Below are 25,647 nucleotides of genomic sequence, written 5' to 3'. Positions count from 1 at the left end.
TGGAGCCAAGTCTTCAAGATCTTTGAAATCTGAACTGGCGTGGCTTAAACAAGAATAAAACCTTGCAACATGAAGTGAAAAACATTAATGTGCCCTTAAATTGCAAGTATCCATTATATTAACTTGTAGCCTGAAAAATTAGTTTGATTGTATCCCCAGTCCAGTCCAGTCCAGTCCAGTCCAGTCAAGCATTGAGTAATACTACAGCGATGCTGACTTTATGGGAAAATCTTATCGGGAAAACAACACAAATACAGGGGTAGCAGTAGAAGTAACAGTAGAAGTAGCAGGTAGGCATCACCTTCCAAAAGAAGAAAGAAGCAATACTTGAATCTTTTTCTTCTGCTTCTGCCTTGACAATAAATTTCCTCTCTAATTTGCAAAACCAAAAGATAATTTAAATAAATCAGGGCATCGGGTTGTTGTTGTAGGCATGATTAACCTCATTTCAATCGAAAAAGGAAGGCACCCCCACAAGAGAAGGGCATGTTGGAACCACAATAGAAAAAAAAAAAAAAAAAAAGGAGAAAGCCCCTGTACGAGTCACTGCCTCCCAACCCTACTTTTTTTGACATGTTTTTTTTTCTTTCTTATCTGAGTAAGGCTGGTACTGTCGAGTATCAATATGCAAAAATTCTATTGTAATATTTTTTTTTTCGTTATGAAATATATTTTAATTAAATAAATAAATAACAAATAAATAAAAGGGATAGTGTAAGTATAGGGGGAGTTGCGTACTTGAGTTGGGTTTTGGGGGGGAGGGGGGATTCACATAGATTCGTACCATCCGTCCGTCCTGTCCTTCCTCACATGCTTCTCCACCAAATGATTTTTTCTTTCCGATTAGACAATGACTTTTTCTATTCCCCACATTACCCTCCTCAATACTCCTGTCCTTGGCCGTACTGATATGTCATTCTTCCTCCCATGCCCTTCCCTATCTCTACTTTTCTTTCAATCAAAGAAGACGATATGGGTAATTTCGTCCTTTTAAGAAAAACATAGTAATAAAGCCAAGGTTAATGGTAGGGCCCACAAAGCCTATGACCGTAATTTAAATGCTCTTTCTTCTGCCTCACTCTCTAGTCTCACAGTCCTACCTTTTTTTCTTGTTCTTGGGCCATACTCAAACCCTCTTTTCTGCTTGTCTTTTTTTTTTTCTCTCTATTAACGGTTGGTTACTTCTCCGCCTTAAAACACACAAATTCTTTTTCTCCAAGTTCAATCTTGTCCGAAACTCCCAACCTCTAAACTTTCAGATAAGAAAAAAAAAACAACTACTATGAAAAAGCTAAAGCAAGAGTGCTTTGGAGGCTTTAACTTCAACCCCTTTGATCTGCTGTCTGAAGAGATCATTTTCATGATCCTCGACCTTCTCAACCACAACCCTCTTGACAAAAAATCTTTCTCTTTAGTTTGTAAGTCTTTCTACGTTACAGAATTCAAGCACCGAAGGACGCTCAAGCCTCTCTGCCAGGAACACCTCCTAGCCATCCTTTGCCGCTACTCCAATGTTAATCATCTCGATCTCACCCTCTGCTCTCGTGTCTCCGACACCTCTCTCTCCATTATATCAAATGCATGCACCTTCACTCTTCGTTCCATTGATTTCTCTAGAACTCGTCTATTTTCGACTTCTGGGTTGTTGGGTTTGGCCCTGAATTGTAAGAACCTTGTGGAGATTGATTTATCCAACGGGACGGAGTTGAAAGATTCAGCCATGGTAGCTGTTGCTGAGGCTAAGAATTTGGAAAAGTTGTGGTTAGCGAGGTGTAAGTCGATTACAGATATGGGGGTGGGATGCGTTGCAGTGGGATGCAGAAAGCTGAAGTTCATTTGCTTGAAATGGTGCTTGGGGGTTGGTGATTTGGGTGTTGGTTTGATAGCTGTTAAGTGCAAGCATATTCGTTACTTGGATCTCTCTTACTTGCCTGTAAGTGACGTTTTTTTTTTCTTATATGTTCCTCTTTCTTTTTCTTTTTTTTTTATTCTTTGTTCTATTTTCCTCGGTTACATGCGATTGTTCGTCAAATTTTCGCTCTCAAGCTCAAGATTTTTGCTCTGTTGTTGAATTTGGTTGTTGGTTTGTTCTTAATTCTTGCCAAGCCTAGTCACGAGTGATTTGGCTTCTTTCTTAACTGTTTAGAATAAGGAAATTCATTGCTTGATCAAATTCTGGTGGCTGCATCTCATATCTTATTCTATTTTAATTGCTGAATAGGTAATATTCGTTGGAGCTTTAAAAATATATGTTTTCTTATTTGTTGCTTTAAAAATATTCGTTGTGCAGATTACAAATAAATGTTTATCCTCTATCTTGAAATTACAACATCTAGAAGAGCTGATTCTGGATGACAGCCTTGCTGTCCTGAAACATGGATGCAAGTCATTAAAGGTATATTCTCGTGGAAAGTTGGCTAATTTTAGGATTTCAATTTATTATCTTATATAGTTTTTTGGTAAAAATTGTTGGATTTTACAGCTACAGTTGTCATATCTGAGGCCAGGAGAAAATTTTCCTTCGTTTCAACCCAGGGTCTCATTATCATTCACCTAATCTATACATTTGTCATTCTGAAACGTGGTTCAGCAGAAGTCTGATTTTTTATTTTTTTTTAAGTATTCCTGCATTCTTATTTCTGGGTCAATGTGCGTATTATTTTTGCGGGGCATGATTGACATATTTTATTTTATGGTTTATTTACTGAATTTATTGCGTTCCATATCTAGATAAGATCCTGGAAGGCACTATCTCTTGCAGATCAAAAGCATAATTTTGTTTGTATTGAAATATTTAATTGATAAAATCAACTTACTTGTCCCTTATCAGAGTCTTGGTATGTCGACTTGTCAGAATATCAGTCACAATGACTTGTCTTTCCTATTAAGTGGTGCTGAAGGTCTGCAGCAACTTACCTTAGCACATGGTTCTCGGGTAAGTCTTTCTATATGGTCATCTCTTCCTCTCCTAACAGGTTCGTTTTATATATTTCAAAGGGTTTCTCTCCTACTCTTTGGTACTTATAACGTAGCATTTTGGTGATGCTTCAGGTAACTTCTTCTCTTGCATTTTGTTTGAAAAAGCTTTCCCTGTTGCAATCAGTGAAATTGGATGGTTGTCTGATTACCTATGATGGGTTGAAAACCACTGGAAATTGGTGTGTGTCACTAAGAGAGCTGAGCTTAAGTAAATGCTTAGGAGTGACAGATGAAAGCCTCTCATCATTGGTGACAAAACACAAAGACTTAAGGAAGCTAGACATTACATGTTGCCGCAAGATAACTGATGTCTCTATTGCCCACATCACAAATTCGTGCAACTCTCTTACTTCTCTTAGGATGGAGTCATGTACCCTGGTTTCTAGAGAAGCCTTTGTTTTGATCGGACAGCGGTGTCATTTGCTTGAGGAGCTTGACCTTACATATAACGAAATTGACAATAAAGGTTTTGTTCTTTTCTTTTTTCTATTATAGTTTGAACTTTGATATAATTTGATGCACTTACGGCCCCCTCTCTTTGCAGGTCTTAAGTACCTCTCCAGATGTTCCAAACTCTCGAACTTAAAACTAGGAATTTGCCTTAATATAACTGATGAGGGACTCATCCATATCGGCAGGGGCTGCTCAAAACTTTTAGAGCTTGATCTGTATAGGTTAGCAAGTTGAGCCCCATTAAGGATTCTTTTTTGGTCTCTTTTTTCCCTTCTCCTTTAGTGTATTAGGGATAACTGTCACATATGTTTTCGTCTTGGAAATTTTGGTTTTGTCACAAGCAAATTTGCTTACAGTTTATATATATGAACTGATTTGTCATTGATGCAATGAAGAAAACATTCATGATTATCTAAACATGGCTGCTGTTTTCAGGTCTGCAGGAATAACAGATTTGGGTATTTTAGCAATTGCACAAGGTTGCCCTGGCCTTGAAGTGATTAATATAGCCTACTGTAAAGATATTACTGATCGTTCCTTGCTATCTTTATCAAAGTGTTCACAGTTAAAGACGCTTGAAAGTCGAGGGTGTTCTCTGATAACATCTTTTGGACTAACAGCCATTTCTGTGAGATGCAAGGAACTTACAAAGCTAGACATAAAGAAGTGTCATAACATTGATGATGCTGGACTGCTTCCACTTGCTCATTTTTCTCAAAACCTCAGACAAGTAAGATGCCCTCTCCTTTGCTGGGAACTTTGCATGTAAAAGAAAAGTAGACATCCCGCAAAATCTGATTCGTTCTTTTTCTTTGCAGATTAACTTGTCCCATAGCTCAGTTACAGACTTAGGACTGTTGTCTCTGGCCAGCATCAGCTGCCTACAGAACATAACAATCTTGCACTTAAAGGGCTTGACTCCCAGTGGACTAGCAGCTGCCTTACTGGCATGTGGAGGGTTAACAAAAGTGAAACTTCAGGCAGCATTTAGATGGCTGTTACCCTATCAAGTTGTTGAGCATTTGGAAGCTCGTGGTTGTATGTTTCAGTGGAGAGATAAAGTACTTCAGGTAAGTTACATGATTTGTGTTACAAAATTTATCAGAACAAAAGTGCCTTGTTTCAAGTGTGTTACATTTAAAATATTGTTTGGAACAGAAGATACATGTATAGTTGTAATACATTTCAAATGTCATGCACACCTATTTTTAGAACATCACAAAGATAATTTTTCATTTGGAAATGGTCGTGTTAATATGTAAGAAGTTGCAAGATGATTATGAGCAACTGAATGATGGTTTTGAAGACGGGTTAATGGTCAGACTCAATTTTCTACTTCAATAAATAGGAGATGCAGGTGGTGCAGCGATTGAATTTGAGGCTCTGCCTGGTCTATCTTATCTATAATTGTAAGGAACTAATCAGCTCGTAGCATAGGGGGGAGGGACTTTGACAATTTTGCATTGAACAAAATGCATATACTGAGTCAAAAGCTTAAGAAACTAGGTTTGAATAATGGTTCTGCTATGGACTTAAGTGATTCAATTATGCAATTGACAGGTGGAATTAGATCCTAAGTGTTGGAGATTACAGTTGGAAGATCCCATGCCAGATCTTGAAGATCTTGTAGGTCGGAGTTAGCAGCTATTATCAGCAAATGCAGATTCTTGTGGTGGACTTGGGGGAATCATTAGCCTTCAGGTGCTGTATAGATGCTCTTTCAGATTCTTGTAGATCTCTTCGATCGAGTGAGTCAACAGCTACTACTAACAAATGAAGTTAGGCAAAGTTTGTTCGGGTGCCATATATTGATGGATTGTCAAAGTGTTGGCCTTTGATGCAAATAATGGAAGCTTTGTGGCTCTATGCCTCGCGTAGTTGCTTGTACGTGTGAAACTTTAGATAGAATTGGAGAATGTGTATATATATATATATATATATATATATTTATGTTTTTTATTCCTAAGTTTGCTTGATGTATATGATTATTCTATGGATGCTTACTATGCTTACTTGTCATTAGAATCAAATGACAATTTACCGAGCCTCTGAACTTTGGCAGAATTTCGAATTTGATCAAGGACGGAGCTGGGTTTTTTTTTTTCTTTTTTTTAACCAAAATGTGTATGCCATTGCGTTTTCTTCTGGTACAGCAATTGGATGCGATAATTGACGTGGTCAGAGAAAGGGTTATACATGTTTTGCATTATAATTCAAATTGGCCGTCGATTGAATGAGTCAAATGTGAACTGCAATCTTTTTGTTAAAAAAAAAAAACAAGAAGAAGAAGCAAACAAACAAAGGCTACCAGTGTGTGATGAGCATGATCTTTAAAAAATTTGTATGTATGAAAGTGGTATGACGCTCGATTTGGCCACTATTTGTTGGGGTGTTTTTAATTTCAAAGGAAGGAAAAAGCGCAACTTTTGTCAAAGAAGAGATTTCAACTCCTAGATGTTAGAAGGCAGACTGACTTGATAAACAAATTTTGAAGAAAATAGCAGCAGTTTGGCGGAGACAATAGAGGAACGAGAGTCAATTGGATTAATGCCAATGTCAAGGGAAGGCAGGCATTGAAGAGTTAAAAAGTTGAGGATTGGAATTTTGAATTTGAACCCAGTGATCGTAGTCACAATGCTTCTATTTTTCTATATAACAGTTGGCAATGGATTCACATTACTAGACAACAAAAGCTTGAAACATTATGTATCAAGAATTGAGTTTAAGCGTTTAACCAAAGAGCTCTCTTTGATGTTGAAGTTTAACACGCAAATAATAATAAAGCTTTCTTTGGTAGTCAAAATGGACTACATACATATAGTTTGACCGAGTCGAGCAAAAATATTATACTAGTGCTACTGCACACCAAAGAGTTCATTCTAAGTCCAGAGTACACTAACTCCAACATGGAACCCCGGTGGCTTCATGTTGTATATTTGGCCAAATCAAATGAAATTAGTAAACACAGATGTCAACGTTTCATTTCTTTTGGCCAAAGAAAAAAAATCATGTCTAGCACAGTAAAGATCAAAATTACAAATATGCTACAGGAGAAGACCATGTCATAATTATCGGTTTTACAAATAAAAACATCGGCTTGCATTTGCTGGTAGCTCGACTTACCTTCTCCCCTGGCAAATACTTTTGGGCCTTTGCTTGCTACTTACTCGTCTTAAATGACAAACCATATCACTTCTTTCTTTTTTTTCTATCTTTTTTTTTTTTGCTACTTACTTTTGGGCCTTTGTTAGTTTGTTTATTTATTTATTTACAAAGAAATAAATCCTAAAAACATTTAATAGTTATTAGACAGTCGATTCTTCTGATAAAATAACTTGGAACCACGGATTTTAATCATGATAAAATTTGACAAACACTTCATTTAAACACTAATCTTATTGAAACGAGATAAATAATGTTTTACATAGGCTTGAAGTTAATGTTACTGTTTTAGGTAAAATATCAAAACACACTTTACATCAAAAGGTAAAGGTGTGCATGATTTTGTTGAAGGAGAAGAAAAAAAAAAAGAAAAAGAAGGAAATGTTGTTCATAGTATATGACCAGAAGAAGAAGAAGGAAACGTTGACCAGAAGAAGGCCAAATATTTCTCTCCTCCCTTTTTTTTACGGTGGTATATTCCAAAATGATAGATAGACCAAAGCACCGTCGGAGATAGCAAGGAAGAATTCTTCATTGAAATTCGTTCATAAAATAAAACCATAGGATCTAGCCAAGAACAGATGTTTTACAAAAAGTATAGTCTTGGATTCTCAAAAGATAGAACAGGAAGGCGCTGCTCAGATCAGCGCAGCTCGTCAGCCGCCATTCATGTGTCATAATATCAACACATGGCTAGTCCAGTCAAAGACCCAATTTTGACCGAGAATTATTATTTTTCCACGGTCAAACTTGCTTTTAGCTTCTCAGAAGAAGCATTGATCCGAGACCTTAATTAAATATAGGCCACCATGAAAAACCATCTTTTCCCCCAACCGGTTCTCCGCCTCCGCTCTCTCCTTTCATGGCTTCTTCAGGAACCAACACTTCTTATACTTCTATAAATTCTGAAGCAGACTTATCTTTCTCAAGCTCAAACCCCATCCCCATGGCTGCTTCCTCTTATTTTATGAACATGGACAACATTAACCAATGCAGAAGAAGCACGTCAATTACCAGCTGGGGACTCTCTGACCACCCAACTGAAATTGATCATAAATTTGGCAATGAAATTCCAATGTTCAAGTCACTGTCTCCCTCTTCAATGCCCATCTCCCCGACTCCTGTTTCTCGTCCTCCTTATTTGGCTACACCTCCTGCTGCTGATTTTAGCCCTATTGCTTTCTTGGACTCACCTGTTCTTTCCTCTACTTCTAGTGTGAGTTTCTTAATTTCTACTCTCTAAATAATTAATTAAACATGTTTATGAACGAACTGTTCTCATAATACTATTATACTAATTATGGATTTCTTTTCTTCTTTTGCTGGGTTTCTATAGATTTGCCCTTCTCCCACTACTTGGGCTTTTACTGGTCAAACCTTACACAACAACGTCTTTGATTTTTCTTTTCAACCGCATCCAAGGCCTTCCACAACTTCTTCATCCACCTTTCAATCTTCTTCCAACAATGTTTCGGCGGCGGTATGCTAATTAATTCATTAATTTATTCTTCTTTTTTTATTCATTCATCTTCTAATCATCAAGGTTTTCTGAAACTCGCATCTTTGTTTGGAGATGGAACGATCGCATCTTTTTTAATTTTTCTTTATTCAGTCATTTATTGGGATTGTCGCAGATTTTTTTTTTTTTTTTTTTGTGTCGTGTATAGAACACAAAATACTCTTGCCTTTTAGGATGCTTTGTCGGTTTGTAAACTACCAAAAACGGCAAAATAATTTTGCACTTATGAACAGGAACTATCGACATGGAATTTCAGTGAGGCCATGAAGCAACCTGAATTGTCCTTAGAGAAGGCCGGTGGGGTAAAATCAGAATTTGCTCCCATTCAGAACTTCTCCTCGGAAATGGCCCCATCGCAAACAAATGTGCAAAGCAATACGGGTTCCCAGCCAGCTGGTTACAACCAATACAATCTATCGTCTCAGTATATCCGCGAGAACAGAAAGGTGGAAGATGGATATAATTGGAGAAAATACGGGCAAAAACAAGTGAAAGGAAGTGAAAACCCACGCAGTTATTACAAGTGCTCATATCCTAACTGTCCCACAAAGAAAAAGGTGGAGAGATCTTTGGATGGACAAATAACTGAAATAGTTTATAAGGGAAGCCACAACCATCCCAAGCCTCAATCTAAAAGAAGGTCATCATCTCATTGTGCATGCACCAACTTAGAGATATCCGATCAAGCAGTTGGCACATTAGACAACGAGCAAACAGACACCTTTGTAATGCAAGAGGATACTTCAGGTTCCATAGGGGAGGATGACTTTGACCAAGCTTCACCAATAAGTATTAACGGTGGTGAAGACAATGAAAATGATCTCGATACCAAAAGATGGTAAGCCTAGCAAAAAAACAGATTTGCTAACTTGCTTATGCTTTTATGAAGGAAGCACAAGTGTTTTCTGATCATGTAATTTTCTCTTTTGCAGGAAAGGGGAAAATGAGAATGAGGGTATCATAGGTTCTGGTAGCAGAACTGTAAGAGAGCCTAGAATTGTGGTGCAAACAACAAGTGATATCGACATTCTTGACGATGGATATAGATGGAGGAAATATGGACAGAAAGTGGTAAAGGGAAACCCCAATCCAAGGTGATTACTCTTCGCCTAACTGATTAGGAAGTTGAAGTTGCTTACAGATTTTATTCAACTTAACTAAAATTATTCTATCATCCACTCTACAGGAGCTACTACAAATGTACAACAATTGGTTGCCCGGTGAGAAAACATGTAGAGCGAGCATCCGATGATTTGAGGGCTGTGATCACAACTTACGAAGGGAAACACAATCATGATGTTCCAGCAGCACGTGGGAGCGGCTATGCAATAAATAGACCATCCACTGCAAACAACAGCAATGCTTCTATGCCCATAAGGCCTTCTGCTGTCCCTAGTCAGCCTAACAACACAACATATCCAAACTCCCTTCAGACGAGATTGCTGACATCAGAAAGTCAGGTACCAGTTACCTTAGAAATGCTGAAGAACACAGGTGGCTTTGGATTCTCGGGATTTGGAAAGCCCATTGGCTCCTACGTGAGCCAGAGGTAAGGACGAATCCAGGGATGATTCATTTCTTGATGGATTCCTGTCTTGAAAGTGAAACAACCAACTTAAGGAGCACATCAACAAAGTAGATGTTTATCAATTAGCTTTGCTTATTTTTATTGTCTACCTATATATAGTTACTTGGTTCTGTAGGTTTTTGTGACTGATAAACAGAATTAGTGCATTTATTCATTTGTTTTGGGGCCCGATAGACAATGCCTCACTTCAACTTTGTATAAGATTGTACGAGTAGAAAGAAGAAAATGAATTTCAGTGGCTAATAAAGAATTTCTTGAATTTCAGCACAATTTAGTATTTACTTTGTGAAATTGTGGTAGTCCTCTACTTATGACGCTTTCTATCTTTGCTCTTTCCTCCCAAAAAACAGAAATGAAAAAAGAATTCTCCTTTGAGAGTAATTACCATGTAATTTTCTGTTCTTTACCGCGTTTTACAACTTCCTTTTTCGTTCAGCACCTAGAAAAGTGGGAGATCTTCCATTGACTGTTTGTTGGGCTCAAGTTCGGCCAAAAGTGAATGGTTACCTTTTCTCAATCCACAATCATTGCTTAGAAGAACTTGAAGCAACAGGAAGAAGGGCATTTCCGTACGACTTTCAAAACTATCAAACATACAAGGAGGTATGATCACTGCTCTGTCCCGGGAAAAAAACAAATATATTGCTGCTCCGCATCTAACTAACAAATGTACAAGTGATACATCACATGCAGGACAAATGAATGATAAATACACAATGAATCGCTAAAGGGAGAAAATGAAACAAAGATAAAAAGCTAAAAGCCATAATCAAATGTATGATTGAGTTGAAAGTTTATAGCCTGAAACCACGGCCGACAGTGCCAGTGATAGAAACGCAAAGAAAGACATGCTAATTGCCGAAGCTGAGGAGTCGGTAAAAATGTTGTCTTGCCCCTCTCTCATCCTATTTGTCAACGGAATCGCAGATGATGCTGATGATATCAACAGATATGCCACCACCTGCAATTTAAAATATTTCAAAACCCTTTCCGACTATACTTTTTAACTGTCGGATATATACAATTTTATACTGCAAAAATGTATTCATTTACACAGCAACTTAAGTGGACATGTAATCAACTCTTCTCTAATTGGATAAAGAACGTCCTAAATAATATCAATAATAGAAATTTGGTGCTGGCTTGGTTTGCCAAAAGCATCATCATTTTGGTTAAATTGGAATACTTCAAATCAGACGTGCCCAGTTGACAGAGTCTTTACTTTTAACTTTTAAGCACACGTGCCAGATTGATTAGTTTCAGTCAGCAGCCGTCCAACTCAACAAAAGTTATAGACACTAAAAGGAAAGAAAGAGGCTCCCTTCCAGAGGTAAATCAATCCTAGTTTCAGCGTCGTGCCGTACAGAGACTTTCTAGACTCCTTTATTTCTTCCTAACAGGCTCACAAACAGTAATGCTATTCCTTCACCGCAAGTTCCCAACTTGAGAGAGCACCTCTTATTTTGTAATTCTACTTGGTACTTTCTAATCATCAAATCTTGATCATAGCATAGCAGCACTTCGGGTTGAATAGAAATGAATTTTTTTTGGTGGATAAACAAAAGAAAATCTTTCTAATCTTTTTATATCTTTCCTTTTTTGTGTGCCCCCCAATTCGGAAGCACTAGCTACCTTGCTCTGCCACCATAACACAGTGATAATAGACTACTAAGGGGTTGAAGAACTAGAAATTGTTAGTTTACGACTTACAAACAAACGTTCATGTCAACCAGATTACATACTTTTTTTACTCACTCTTAATAACTGGCAGCTGAGGTGGCATAAAATAAATCTATTTGTACTTTTTTTTGGGTCCATTCATAGCAACCAAGCACAAATTTTACAGAACAAAAAAAAAAGTTTATGAAAACCTGATCCCCCAAAAAGTCCACCATGGCAGAGATACGTTGTTCAAATATCCATTTCCCATTCCAAATCGCATTCACGTGTCTCAACGCTTGTCCTCCAGTGTACAAAGTCGACAGAATTGCAATTGCCAACAAATACCTGCAAAGAAACAAAATTCCAAAATTTAACAACCCCAAAATCAAATTAAACTCTAATTCCCAATTTGATACGATTGGATTTTCTATTACCTGTATTCTTCATATTTGTCGAAATTTTTCCAATCACCGTGCTTGTTGCTACCCATGATTATGAAAGAAAGCAAAGAGAAGAACAAAGCCAATCCCCTGGCGATCAGGGACCCTCTCTTCAACAAATCCTCCCTTTTCCATCGCCTGGTAATCTCCGAGACACCGAGCCCCACACCCGGTGTGGGGTTCTCCACGTCGGTAGTTGGTGTAGCCGTGGTTGCGGGCGATCCCGAGTGATAATTCGTGGTTGGTTCATAGGGCTTCGACATATGAGAATCTAATTTAGAAATCTGAGATTTTGAATCAGAGTTAGGAAAAATAAAATATGGAGAAAAATGAAAGAAGAGCAGAGAAAAGCGGAGAGTTTTCGCGGAACGGAAGGAAGTGTGGATAGAGAAACGTTGTTTCCGGCAACGGACAAGTCAGACTTTGTTCCTCCTTTCAAGGGAAGTCTGTTGTTAAGGTTCTCTATTGACACGTGTAAAATATTTTATATGATGTGATTTGTCCAACTGGTGGGACCTCTATCAAGGTTTGACATGGAATGTGTCGTGTAACAAAACTTTGCTTAATATGGTGTTATATTTATTTATTTTGATAGAATAAGAATTCGGGTGAGAAGAAGCCAATAGCCGTGGACCCTTTTTTCGTTTTTTTATTAAAGAACAAAAAAGGTCTTTTCTACTGCCCGTGCCGACAACTCTAGACTGGATGGAATGAATAAACAAGGGAGTTGTATTTTCCGATTTTCTCGTCAATGGAAAAATAATCTACCATCTCCTCTATTTTTTTATTATTATTATTATTATTATAACAACTCGAATTTATCTAAAAAATAAATAATTCTATACTAGTAGTATTTTGACAAAAAATGACAATAGATTTGTTTTTCTTTGAGTTAAAACAAAATATATTTGGCCATTTTGGAGAAACAAGTACATGAAGTTTCTACTTTCTTAGAGCACATACATGTGAATTGGGGATGAGGAGTGATTTTTAGTAATAATTTTGTTTTGCAATCTGTCATTAGCATCTAGCAAGGGGTTGAAATCAATGGTTTAGGCAGTCGACAAAGTTTTTTATGAAAGCATGCAAATACTACACAACATATTTTAATTGTAAGGTTCGTAAGTAACGATGAAAGTAAATAAATAATCAACCTATTTATATTATATAATAGATATCCATACAATTATAAATCATGTGATAAGAAAATTAATGGAAGAAAAAAGTGAGGAAAAGACAAAAGCGTAACAACTGTAGTTATTTTGATCAAATTGGCAATTAAAAGAGAATTGACTGTTCCCTGGGCCTGGTGGACCAGATTTCACGTGCATCCCAATGTGGCCTGGCCTTAAGGATCCAAAATAAAATAAGTGGGCCTGCCTTTGGTGGTAAAGAAGGAAAGGGAACACCAAATAAACATCTCACGGGCTGGCACTTCCTGGACCTACCCACCCCGCTACTTCTTTATTATCCCATACAATTCCTTATAAAATCATCCCAATAAATTTAAGTTTGGAATGCAATTGTATGTGAAGAGAAGTTTACAATAAGAAAAAAGAGAAAAAGAAATTGATTTGGATTCTTTAGTATGAAGGCACTTCTGAATTCTTTTCTTTTTATAACTGTAGAATGCATTTTTGCTCTTCCATGGCATGGCAAGGAAGTCCATAAAAAATTACACTACATTTTGTTATTTCACTTAATTATTTGTATTTTCTTATTTCAAATGTCCTAAAAAATACAGTATTTATCAAAGAACTCTTTCTTCATTTTTCTTGTATTCATAATTAGTTTTCATATTTTAGATTTAAGAAAAAGAGAGAAAAAGGCCTTGGTTTTTATTTTTGTTGATCATTAACATTATTAATTAATTTCTCCAAAAGCAGGATACAATTCGCATCTTGATCACGTACAGATTCTTTCTTTCTACCCAATCAAAGGCTGCGTTCCCCTAGTCCATCCGACGGTACCATTACAAGGCCCAAACCGTTCCTCATCTCTATGGGATCCAATCAAATTCTAATCTTAGGGGCCTTGTATGTAACCTTTGAAAGAGGGATATTAGCCGACTGTACGCTTCAGATCTGGATAACAGCGGCTACCCTCTCCTTCAAATAATTAAATGAAGTATTTTACGTCAAATTTTGTTTAAAAAATTATTAAAAATAATTAAATCAAAATCAAGAAAAAGGGTTGTTGCTGTTATCTATATCTGAAGTGTCCAAACATAAGATGCCCATCTCAATTCTATTCATCTATAAATGGCCTAATAATTAAAGTTCGCAAAAATGTTCAATTCCACAACAAATTAAGCACGTGCGCTTTTTTGGCTAACACCACATGGACATGTTAAGCCGGCATCACCACAATTGAAGACACCATAAAAATGTAATACTACTCCGTATAGGAAACCGTACACAGCCAATTAAAGTTGCTTTGGACACCTGCCCTATTTACTGTAAGGATTATTGAATAATAATTGATTTGATGGTATACGCCAATCTCTCATTTCTTTTGAAACTTGGCCTTCATTCATGTTGGGGTAGGATAACTGGCCACTAATTACATTTATACATTTTGCTAAACTTACCCATTCTAAAGTTAAGAAATGCGAAGGTTGCCTTTTGTTTGCTTAACATGTCCCTTTCGCTGTTGTGCTCGATGCAATAAAAGGGCTAATAGCATAAATTAAAAAGAATAAAAATAAAAAGGTAGGGATCAACAGCAAATGTGAGTTGTGACAGAGAGAGTTTTAGAAAAATCTCTGAAAACAGGAGACACAACTACCAAAATCTGTAAAGTAAGAAACGCAATAACATAAATTGGCATCCACAGATTTATCAGTTAAACTACCAAAAGGCTATACTGTTTGCTTCTGGTACAGAATTACTGCACTAATTAGATATGCCAATGGAAATGAGATAAAAAAATGTTCCTCTTTTAGCATAGTAAATATGCTCCAAACAATGGTTCCCTCTTTCTTTGCTTTCATGGGTTGATTAACATTTAACTCAAGCATTTTTCGAGATTTCCTTATCAAAGACACAATCTTTTACTTAATTTTAATATTTACTTAGTAGGATTAGTGTTTTTTTTTTTTTTGTAATTTCCTTTCTAATATTTTTCGATAACTGTTTATTACAAAAAAAACATAATATTTTTTGCTGTCTTTCGATAACTGTTGAAATTACTGTCACATGAAAATTTGATAAAACATGATAAAGGTGCCGTATAATCAATCCCCCACCCTCAGCTGACAAACGGAGTTCACGTGAATTATCATGGATTGCTCTCATATATGTGTAAAAACAAACAAAAGAAAAAAGGAAAGGCAGTGGCCGTTGAATCCGGCTGCTACTTGGTAGTTACTGTCAGCATGTAGGCCTCACTCGTTTTATTATGTGCGTTTTTCTCTTCTTTTCAACTTTCCTTCCAGTTCCATCCACGTCTGATCTGAAGGCACATCGCCCCCTCCTCCACGTGGCCTGCTCTAAGATTACCGTTTACCACCCAATTCCCGCAATCATAAACGTCTTATCCTCTGGCAGTTAAACACCAAAACAACGGTACACCGACCACACTGCGAGTATTCCTTGATTTTGTATGTTCAACTGGTTTTTAACGTTAATCGAATGGCAATCTTTTGGTATGAACCAAAAAAAAAAAGTAACCTTTTTGTAAATGGTTTTCTAACAATTCTTATCCATTAATGTACAGCAGTCTTTTGTATCAGGTTCATTCCCTACCTACTTTGGATAAATAATAAATTTCACATTTATCCCCAAAAACAATCATTAATCGATTGGTAATTGAAAATGTGATATTCTTTATTAGGAATTGTCAGGATAAATTTTAGCATTTCCTAATTATGAATTAGTCTTTTTCTTGAATAATTATTTATGGATTAGTCATTAGGGTTATATTAATTTGTCTTGCGAAGTTTAGCAAAAACAAAAATTGATGTTTATTCATATCCTTAATTTACAGTTTACACCGGGCAGCAGCCATGGCGGGTGACAATGACCAACTGAACCAAAAGGAGAAACGTGTGAAGTGAATGTGTATAGACAAAGCGCCATGCTGTTGGTGCCGGAAAGAGAAAGGCCTCAGAGTGGATCACAGCGGCATTCTGAATTCTGAGTTTTTTTTTTTTTTTTTTTTTGCATTTCTGAATTCTGAGTATTTTTTTACTAACAATACAAGACAAATACAGCCAAAAGTAAAATAACGGCTAGTCCGGCGTCAGTTGCGCGCACACAGCATGCGTACCAATTTATCCGCCGTGAAACAAAATTAAAAAAAAAAAAAGAAAAGAAAAGTTTGTCTTTTTTTTTTGTTTGTACTTTTTCGTTTTCTTTTTCCAAGTAATAGTAATTAATTACATGTTCTTCAGTAATCATGATACTATTGGGTTGTGGCTATCTATCTTCAACTCGTGCAGTGTTTTTCCTGATGTTCGTTGATTATGAAACCTGTTTCCTTTACTCCCAAACTATTTTTTTATTTAATTAATGGATTAAGATGGCAAATAGAGGATAATCAATGGCAATATAATTTTTAAACTCACCATCCTCGCAGCTGCCAGCTCAGCTCTATCCGCGTGGAAACCTCATAGTGCCGGTCACCGCGCGGCGTTCCCATTCCATCCCAAATTTCACCCATTTTATCTCTTCCTCATGTTTCGCCCCCAACAATCCCAATAAGTAACACTCGCGAAAAGGAAACCTCAAAATCCCGCAGCCCAAGCAGGCAGCGATAGCAATGGCCTCCAACTCCCTCCCTCCGTAAACAGCAAATACAAATCCCTCCACAAAATGCAATCCCATTTTGCCCTTCCTTTCCATCTCTATTTCCCAATTCCTTCCTCTCCTTCTCTTTCCACAACTCTCGTCGGAGCCAACCATACCTCTGCTCGCTTCTGCTCCCGCTAATCCACCTCCCTCTCTTCGTATCGTCTTCTGCACATTTATATATTTTTTCTTTTGGTAATCAAAATCAGACTACAAAAGATACACTTCAAACAGGGAAAAGCCCCCCTTTTTGATTGCCTGTTCTCTGTATAGTTACTACTCCCATGGAACCTACTACAGGGAAGCCGAGCCTTTTGAGGAATATTCTGACGCGTGCTCTTCTTTTTGCTGTATTCGTCATAGTCGTCCGATTCGCTTATGTGGTTACCATCACCGGCGAATCTTGCAATCTCGGAGACTTCTGCTTCTTCTCCTTGCCGCAGAATCTCAACTTCGTCCTTTCCGGCACCGGAGTCTTCGCTATCGTCGGAAACGACGCCCTTCCCCGATCTAATCCTCGCAGTGATCTCTACACCAGCAAAGAGTGGGTCAAGGCTGTCCATTTCTATTCTTCGGTTTTCCAAGATCTGATATCTGAGGGTTACCTCTCGCCTCACTCTAAGTCTCTCTGCGTAGAGACTCCCTTCGGACAGGAAGTTTTCGCCTTGAAAGAGATTGGCGTGGAGGACCCCATCGGGATTTTCAAGAAAGCGGCCAGGCCTTTGGTAATTAAAGGGGAGGGGCATCAAATACCGTTCGATGCTAATACTTTTGACTTCATATTCTCTGGCGGTGCCCGCCTCGACGTATCAGCTCGACCGTCAGATTTTGCATCAGAGATCGCTCGGACCCTGAAACTCGAAGGGTTTGCGGTGGTCCACATCAAGGCCAATGATACGTATAGTTTCAATTCTTTTCTTGATTTGTTCAATTCTTGCAAACTAGTTAAAATGCTTGACATTGATGGTTTTGATTCATCAATGCCTTATATTAGAGAAATTGTTTTGAAAAAAGAGATTGAAATTCTTGACCATGGGGAAAGAAAGATTCTCGATGGTGACTCTGATAATAAGTGCTCCGTTCCGGAGCATAAACGGGAACTAGTCCAGAAGGCGGAGCCGCTGATTGAGGAGGAGCCCTTAAAGCCATGGATTACCTTGAAAAGGAATATAAAGAATGTAAAGTATTTGCCATCAATGGTTGATATAAGTTTCAAGAATAGGTATGTTTATGTTGATGTTGGGGCTAGGAGTTATGGTTCTAGTATTGGAAGCTGGTTCAGGAAACAATATCCCAAACAGAACAAAACCTTTCATGTCTATGCTATTGAGGCTGACAAAGCTTTTCATGAACAATATGAATCGAAGAAGAAGCTGGTTACATTGTTGCCATATGTAGCATGGGTTAGGAATGAGACACTGTCTTTTGAGATTAATCGTGATCCTGGCCAGGAAGAAGTGAATGAGCTTAAGGATAAAGGCAGAGGGATGGGCAGAATTCAACCTGTGAAATCGAGCCAAGGTGAACTAAATGATGTGGTTGATGAGATTCAGGGGTTTGATTTTGCAGACTGGTTGAAGAGCACTGTTAGGGAGAGGGATTTTGTGGTGATGAAGATGGATGTTGAAGGAACTGAATTCGACTTGATACCGAGGTTGTTTGAAACGGGAGCAATCTGTCTGGTTGATGAGATTTTCCTTGAATGCCATTATAATAGGTGGCAGAGATGTTGCCCTGGTCAGAGGAGTACAAAATATGAGAGGAATTACGGCCAATGCTTGGAACTGTTTACTTCCCTCAAAGAAAGTGGTGTGCTTGTTCATCAGTGGTGGTGACTCGTAGCAGCTCTGCATGTTCTGTAATGTTTTTTCTTCTCCCCTTTAGAGCCCATAGTTTTTTCTTTTTGATGTTTTTTATTGTCTAGTTTCCCTTTTTGTTTCATTTATTGTCCAGATTCCTATATTTAAGAGATGTAGCTGCAAATGAAAATTTATCACATAGTTGCCTGTCTCATTGTTCTTCCTTAAGTCTTAGTTTGCGCATTTAGGCCTTAAAAGTGTACATATAACAGTTTTCTGTGCTTTTAGCATGCAATTGATTTCTGAATTCTTTCTGATTCAAGATTTCATACATTTGGTTTTTGACAGAATCTCTCCCTGACAAATGTCTAGGAGCATGTCACGTGTATAGTTTTATTATATGATTTATGCTAACCGGGAAGTTTATGCTATTTTAATACGTCTAGAAGCTGGCAGTTGATTTCTTACTAGTGGCATCTAGAGATTGAGTTGCATTGAAAGTTTTGGGCGACGGAAAATGTTCATCTTGAAGCTACTATATGCAGATCCTGCATGAAACCTTTTCTTCTGTCATTACATCTAGGTACAGCCTGGTCCATGAGTAGCACGTACTAGTTTGCTGGAGACCATTTTTATGGAGATTGGTTAAATATCTTGGGAGCTCACTCCCTTTCATCAATTCAAGGTCTTCGTTAATGCTTTGAAGCCTATTTTTTGTTTTTCATTGTGGTATACAGCATTATATTATTTCAGCATTATTTTTTATTATTTAAAAATCCTGAATGTGATATCGATGAATGTGTACACTTTTATAGATGTAAAAGTTTGATGCATGAAATGTACAATCCAAGATAGAGTACATCGGTATACGAAGCACAACTGTTAATTCTGAATGGGAAGAAAATTTCATCCATTTTTACTTTTGAATGAGAGAAAGTCACATTAGTGTAGACTTGTCAACTTAAAGAAAAGTATTAAAGATGTGTATTTACTTATTCACGCAAAATATTACTACCATATCTTGGATGTAACGAAAAGATCCCTTCCCTCAAGTCCTGCGTCTATTGCTGCCTTTGATTGCATGGCCGCCAACCTGAAGGAAGAAAGAAAATTTCAAAGAGATTTGCTTGTCGGGCAGTTGGGACACTTAATAACGTGCAAAATGAGTCTTGCAAGAAGGGATGCATCTTCTTGAACTCCATACTCCCAGGCTGTATCTATGTGTCTATAACCAGCCTGCAGCCATGATTAAAGATTCCACGAGAGTTAGTATTTATCAAGCTGATATTAAGAACATGTGCATAAAAACAAGCTTGACCATACTAGTTAAAAAATTGATGTAATATTGAATCAATCAGAATTAGCAAGGGAAAGAAATTACTTAAAAAGCACGAATTTTCCAATATCAAGTTCTGATAGGGTGAGTTTAAAGCCCGATCCATACTCGGCCTAGAACGGGCGGATGATCGTTTCCAGTTGTAATTATGTGCGTTGTCAACGTTGGAGGCTTGGACCCAGATAGAAATTATGAAACCGAAGTTTGCAATGTACTGAAACTTGGTATAAAGAATAAAGAGAAGCATTACCCCCACAAATTGCAGTGAAGACAGAGTTTACACCTGAGAACCAGATCTCCAAGTGCCCAACCCAACTGCAGGAATGGTGTCGCCACTCAGCAGCCTGAATTTGATCCTCTGATGTAAAAGTTGCCAGAGCCATTTTCTTTTGCTTCTTGTAGCTGCATCTAGCTATAAAACACATACATATATATGCACTAAAATATAGATAGTGGGTCATTTTGGGTATATGGCTCATTCATGTTAAGACAAGTCCGGAACCTTTAAAACCTGGCGCGTCCAATTTGTGGATCAGCTGGCTATATGACACGATAATGGTTTGCCTTTGCCTTCATCATTTTTTGTTTAAAATTTTATCCTTTGATATTGTCCGTAGTAATTTTCATTGTAACTTTTCCAGAAGTGAGTTGCTCTGGGTTGATAGATTGGACTCCAAATTTGTCGATCCAAGAAGTGTAAGCAGGCGAGAGAAGGATTTGCGTGATCAACTTCCTCAATAAAAGCCCGGATTTGAACCGAAACTAAATTTAGTTTGCTATGGTCTCAACATTTGAAAATTGTCACATCGCAATTTCAGCAATGATACTAGTATTCTTCATAAATTTTTCAACAAAAACTAATAATAACATTTGGGTGATTTGATCAATAGTTGTGTGATCTGTCAAAAAGTTGGATCCTTAATTTCAATTCTCAAAGTATAAAAAATAATAATAACACTTAGAAGGTAGGAATTCGACTCTTAAGTAATAAGAAAAAAATACCGTTCTTTATGAATTTTGAGGAAAATGAGCCATGCTATAATCTCTTGGAAGTCTGGCCTTAATTTTCGCCAAATCTTATTGCAAGTTGTTCAGGGACAATGCAACTTGGCAAGATTCAGGCATGCGGAGTCTAGAAAATCTTAAAAATTAAAAAGAAACACAAGCACTTGGCGGATTTTCTTTGACCTAAAGTTTTAAATTAGAAGGGTGAAAAACAATGATGTACTTAATAATATGAAGGGTGTCTCATTTTCCACTTTGAAGGTCTTACAACTTAAATCCTTATTTTTCAAAATGTTGGCTTTCGTCTAAGTTATGCAATTAAACCATTGGCCTATAAGGTCAAGGACTGTTAGAAGTAAGCAGAAGCCGTCTCCAAAAAGTCCAAACCCTTGAAATTTGAAATCTTTTGCCTGTTTGCCCCTGCTTCAGATTGCAGGCCCAGGGCCCTCCATGCCTCCTCTCAGATGGTAACAATCAACATATAATTAACTTTTTAAAAAGGGCACAATCCCAGATATGTTTCCTACTAACTCCTTTTCAATTCAAATTTCAAGAAAGAAATAGTTGGAAGTGATTTTAGTAGTCTCCAGCTGTATAACAAACTCAATTCAGCCCTGGCCACACAGTCAACCCGACTGTGAATGTGAAATCCCCCATCATCACCACTTCAAAACCTTCTGAAACGCACCCAGGCAAGCCAATTTTTTTTTGGGAAATCAACAGAAGATTGTGACCACAACCAAATTCCCTTTCAAGACTCCCGACACAAAGCTAGCAAAATCTCTCTTCACTATACGGATTGATTTCGCTAAGCTGTGAGCAAAACCCCTTTTTTCAAGAATCACAGGCTTGCAGACAAAGCAAAAAGCTGTCATAGTACTCTCAAGTAGAGTGGAAAAAATGAAAGTTCTCAACCATTAATTAACCCCTTCAAGGAGGAACAAAGACCAAAATAAAACAAAAATCAAGATAAATACTCTTAAAACTCCTATTGAAGCTACACCAGGGCTAGTTTGCGGACGTTATAACGATAAGCAGCAACCCTTTTTCTCCTGGAAGCAGTGTTATCCACAGAAAGTACCATTTTGCCAGCTTCTCTTGATGTGAAGCAATTGTGAACGGCCTCCTCTGAAGGACTCAATTTCCTTGGCTTCTCCACTGCAATGGTGTAGCTGCCCTCCGCATTGGGCACGAACTCTGCACTATATTCCAAATCCCAGCCTCCTATTACCAGATCCCACATTATGGTTGCACCAGCCTGAATCACCCACAAGATTATTTTTACCCAACTACTCCTAGTAACCATCACTTAAAGTTTAGACCCTTTTAAGAGATTATGAAAATTTTTCTTTAATCACAAAGTAGCATATGAATTGACCAAGGAAATCAAAGTTAATAAAGAGTAACAGAATTGACCTCAATCCCTTCAATTTCAATGTTCACTTTCTCTCCGCCTTTGACAGTGAACTCGGAGGCTGGTTTTGGAGGACCGTTCTGCAAGTCGTTGGGTCGACTCAGTCCACCATACTGTACTGGAACATCTTCAGGCCTTATGAATCTAAGAAACAACCAAAATTTTGTATTTTAGCAGAGCTAGAATAGGATTTTTTTTTAATGGCAAAATTACTACAACGCTATTAAAAGAAACAAATATTAGAAACTGGACAAAACAACAGTGAAAACTAATGAGGGTAAAGGAGAGGGATTCAAAATTTAATTTTTGATCATTGAACTGTTGATGGGAAAATAAGGAAATATTACCCAGTAGCCTTAGGAGATTGGACAACGTGTTACTAAAAAGTGAAGCTGTGGAATCTATACAGATGGAAATGCAGAGGACTGAAAAGTAGCTAAGCAAGTAAAGAATAAAATGTAGCCAGAAGATTAACTTGTAGAGCGTTTCTGCTGCATATCCTTCTCTGGAGATCACGAACTTGCTCTTAGTTCGCTGCGTTAGAAATGGGCTGAACATTGAATACAGCACACTGAAGTACCATGGGACATTGATGAAAATCTAAACCCAAAAAGCAGATAATGGAAAGTTAAAACAATCTCCAGAATAGTTTGAAGAGAAGAGGCAGCCATTTCTATTTATATAAGCATTAATTACCTTTCGAGCCACCATTTCAGGGTAATTATCTTGAAAGAGAGAGAGGATCTGATTTGATGCGACCCTAAGCTCTCTTTTGGGCATGTCTTTGATATAAGTCACCTGAATAATAGAGTTAATCCCACCAGGCTTGAAATGCAGGAGATTTATTCCTCTCTCCAGAACTTGAACTCTCCATCTCAAAAACTTCTTCAGCTTCTCTTCATCACCAAAGATTCTCTCATGTATGTCCTTGTCTCCAAAAACCCCATAAGAATTGTAGCAAACGGGGTGCCCTTCCCTATCATAGCCATGCATATAAGCAACCACTCCCTTAAGCTCTTTAAATCCCATGTCCTCCTCTGCAACATTGTCAGCCTTAAACTCTTTTCTCCAAGCAAGGCACTTTTCCAACATGTGAAACGAATCCGAGACCCTGAAGTCCCTAGCTCGCAAGAACTTCAATAAAATGACATCAGCCTTTTCATCTCCACCGAGAAGAGGGATTCCCCACATGGTGCATTCCCCGTCAGGGCCATAAGAAGCCATAAGCTTATCCTTCAGTTCTTGCAACGCCTTCTTCTCAGAAGACTTCAAATGGGAGATAAAGTATGTGTCTTCCTTGAAAGAAGGAGAGCGGAGAGTGGCGGCTTCCATCAGAGTAGTAACAAAGCTTTTCTTGTAAGGCTTTGGACAGGCCTCTGGTGGGTTTCGTGGAGGGGTTTTCTCGGGAATGGAGATGGGTGAGGCTGCATTCTCCATTGAATGGGGAAGTTATGAGAGATAGCCCGATGGAATATGTGTAACAATGCAGAGTTTTACAAGGATTTGTTTGATACTTATGAAATTAGTGTAGCTACAAGTATAAAGAAGAAGAAGTTTGAAGACATTAATTTTGGGATTGTCTGTTTGTTTGCAGAGTAAGAGAAAGTGACTACTGACACTGCTGATGTGCTTCACACACCAATGCCGAAACAACCCAGGAGAGGATTAAAAGAGACAGACGAGATGAGAGGAAAGAGAAAAGAGAAAAGTTTTTTTACAGAGAAATTTCTCACATCCCCCCCCAAAAAAAAAATCAAAGCACCTTAACAACGAGCAGCGAATTTGGTTTTTGAACATTCAAAAGCTGGCGGCTTAAAAAACAGAGCAAAAAGCATAAGCAGCAGCAGCAGCCAGCAAATGTTGAAACCCTGTTAAGGAGGGTAGAGAGTGGTCTCACGCTCTGAGCTGAGCCGAGTTAAGCCCGTGAGTGGCAGGTATGGAAAAGAAAAAGAGAGCAAAGGGTAAAGGGCTAAAGCGGGTGGCTTGCGGAAATCCTGGTAATTATTGAGGATTTCAGGGGAGATGAGAGGGGCACGGGGCCTTAGTTGGTCTTCCACTGGGTTCCCCAGGAACGACCTTTTTTCCCTCTACTTTCTCATCTTGGTGGGACCCTTTTCTTCATGTTCGAATTTCGGGGTTTTTATTCCTTTTTTTCTTTTTCTTAGTTTCCTTTTCGTGACAAAGCAGCCTGATAAATACTACCAGTACTTGCAATAGAAAAGACACCGCTGTATATCTGTAGCATGACATGTGGGTTTCAAGAAGACCTTCGTGGATATAATTCTGGAGTGGGGAGAACGTAAATCCTAAGTTAATGGTAATTAAGCTTGTTAATGAAAGCTGAACCATTGAAATGAACTGTTTCTTGTCCTAAAGTGGGTGCTATTGGTCAAACTCAGTGGTCCTGGTCTGGAGTGAACTGTGGAGAAGCGAGTACTCATACCCTGTAAACTTTTTTCTACTTTTTAATGATTCATCCAGAATATTTTGTTTTTCCTATCTGAAATTTATTTCCAACAAAGTTCTAAAAATGGGGTAAATTCTATTATTGCATCTTGTTCTTTTTTTTCAAGAAAAAAATTTTTGCTATCCAGATTTGTTGAAAAATTTACTTTTGACTACAAATTGTCTAGTAATTATTCTTGTGAATATGAATTAACGAGGAGGCAACAAAGTCCTCCTCCTTAATTGCATGCCATGCGCCCATGCTGTTTTTGCCGCTTTCCTATTTTTCCAGGAATATACAGTACTATTACTAGTAATTTCCGGGAGAGGGATATATTGCATTATTTACAGTATCTATAATAAAGTTTGCTTCAATGATGAATGGATAACATAAATGTTTTATGTTTTCACAAGTTTGCCAGATCTCTCCCACTTAAATCTACTCTGTTGAAATGATGGGATAAAAACAAAACTTCCGTCAGTTTGAAATATCATTTTCAGTCAGTTTTATTTCATCATTGATGCTTCAATCTAGATGTAGAAAATGATTGGCCTCAGAGATGTCGTCCTGTCGTTCTTCTCGGACAATAGCTGATTCTTTTGTTCGTTTTGCTACGTGCAACTGGACATTGTTGGCTCAAATTTTTGTACATCAAATACGTATTTGTAACGGTGTGGGTCCTTGAGCAACATCTTTGTCTCTTTCAGCCTGAATTAAAGCGAAGGCTGGGAAAAGCAAGAGTGTTTAGTTGGAATACATGTTCATTTTCATTAAAAAAAAAACTCTTTAGCCCCTTCGTAGAAATTGATACCAGCAGGGCTATAGATGATGGTGGTTTGGTTTCATATTTGCTTTAACATGCTATTAGTGCAATATTTGTTTTTAAAAATTGATATAGGGAAATCACTTTCATGATAATGGTTTAGGTTTTTTTTTTTAAATGTTCTGCTAGTAACATGATATTGGAATTTTATGTAATGTTTTTTTTGTTTATTATTGAAAAAATGGTTAAACCTGTTCGTACTGCTTACCAAGTTACCAATTTTGTCCTGAT

The 25,647-nt window shown here is 37.7% G+C and overlaps 5 protein-coding genes across 9 annotated transcripts; 3 read left to right on the top strand and 2 right to left on the bottom strand.

Moving 5' to 3' along the window:
* The first annotated feature begins 1,103 nt into the window (after window positions 1–1,103).
* On the top strand, window positions 1,104–5,512 carry LOC111295613 (F-box/LRR-repeat protein 3-like). 5 transcript variants are annotated; one of them, XM_089744182.1, is made up of 9 exons: window positions 1,104–1,933; window positions 2,291–2,395; window positions 2,831–2,935; window positions 3,052–3,445; window positions 3,524–3,653; window positions 3,868–3,947; window positions 4,053–4,162; window positions 4,251–4,502; window positions 4,993–5,512. In XM_089744182.1, the coding sequence occupies exons 1-9, from the start codon at window positions 1,283–1,285 to the stop codon at window positions 5,071–5,073; spliced, it is 1,908 nt and encodes a 635-aa protein (XP_089600308.1). In that variant the 5' UTR covers window positions 1,104–1,282; the 3' UTR covers window positions 5,074–5,512. The 5 variants fall into 5 exon arrangements, with proteins under 5 accessions (XP_089600308.1, XP_089600306.1, XP_089600305.1 ...); XM_089744180.1 differs by having other exon boundaries at window positions 1,105–1,933; window positions 2,855–2,935; window positions 3,868–4,162; XM_089744179.1 differs by having other exon boundaries at window positions 1,106–1,933; window positions 3,868–4,162.
* LOC111295611 (putative WRKY transcription factor 33) lies at window positions 5,090–9,965 on the top strand. The gene is made up of 9 exons (XM_089743012.1): window positions 5,090–5,180; window positions 5,927–5,998; window positions 6,092–6,225; window positions 7,159–7,267; window positions 7,398–7,810; window positions 7,931–8,074; window positions 8,347–8,951; window positions 9,046–9,207; window positions 9,300–9,965. The coding sequence occupies exons 1-9, from the start codon at window positions 5,090–5,092 to the stop codon at window positions 9,664–9,666; spliced, it is 2,097 nt and encodes a 698-aa protein (XP_089599138.1). The 3' UTR covers window positions 9,667–9,965.
* A 361-nt stretch (window positions 9,966–10,326) lies between these two features.
* On the bottom strand, window positions 10,327–12,296 carry LOC111295612 (CASP-like protein 4B1). Its single transcript, XM_022889163.2, has 3 exons — window positions 11,798–12,296; window positions 11,573–11,708; window positions 10,327–10,662 (listed from the first exon to the last, which is right to left on the bottom strand). The coding sequence occupies exons 1-3, from the start codon at window positions 12,064–12,066 to the stop codon at window positions 10,471–10,473; spliced, it is 597 nt and encodes a 198-aa protein (XP_022744898.1). The 5' UTR covers window positions 12,067–12,296; the 3' UTR covers window positions 10,327–10,470.
* A 3,680-nt stretch (window positions 12,297–15,976) lies between these two features.
* Window positions 15,977–18,719, top strand: LOC111295402 (uncharacterized). Its single transcript, XM_022888873.2, has one exon. It carries the CDS (start codon window positions 16,878–16,880, stop codon window positions 18,426–18,428), a length of 1,551 nt encoding a protein of 516 aa, XP_022744608.2. The 5' UTR covers window positions 15,977–16,877; the 3' UTR covers window positions 18,429–18,719.
* A 2,901-nt stretch (window positions 18,720–21,620) lies between these two features.
* Window positions 21,621–24,162, bottom strand: LOC111294487 (patellin-6-like). Its single transcript, XM_022887800.2, has 4 exons — window positions 22,844–24,162; window positions 22,623–22,747; window positions 22,150–22,291; window positions 21,621–21,991 (listed from the first exon to the last, which is right to left on the bottom strand). The coding sequence occupies exons 1-4, from the start codon at window positions 23,582–23,584 to the stop codon at window positions 21,731–21,733; spliced, it is 1,269 nt and encodes a 422-aa protein (XP_022743535.2). The 5' UTR covers window positions 23,585–24,162; the 3' UTR covers window positions 21,621–21,730.
* Between the last annotated feature and the right edge of the window lie 1,485 nt (window positions 24,163–25,647).

Source organism: Durio zibethinus, chromosome 14 (assembly GCF_047325235.1).
Source record: "Durio zibethinus cultivar Kanyao isolate XHJ-2024 chromosome 14, ASM4732523v1, whole genome shotgun sequence".
Taxonomy (NCBI): Eukaryota; Viridiplantae; Streptophyta; class Magnoliopsida; order Malvales; family Malvaceae; genus Durio; species Durio zibethinus.
Note: the sequence above shows the minus strand (reverse complement) of the source record. Positions and strands in the feature narration are given on the sequence as shown.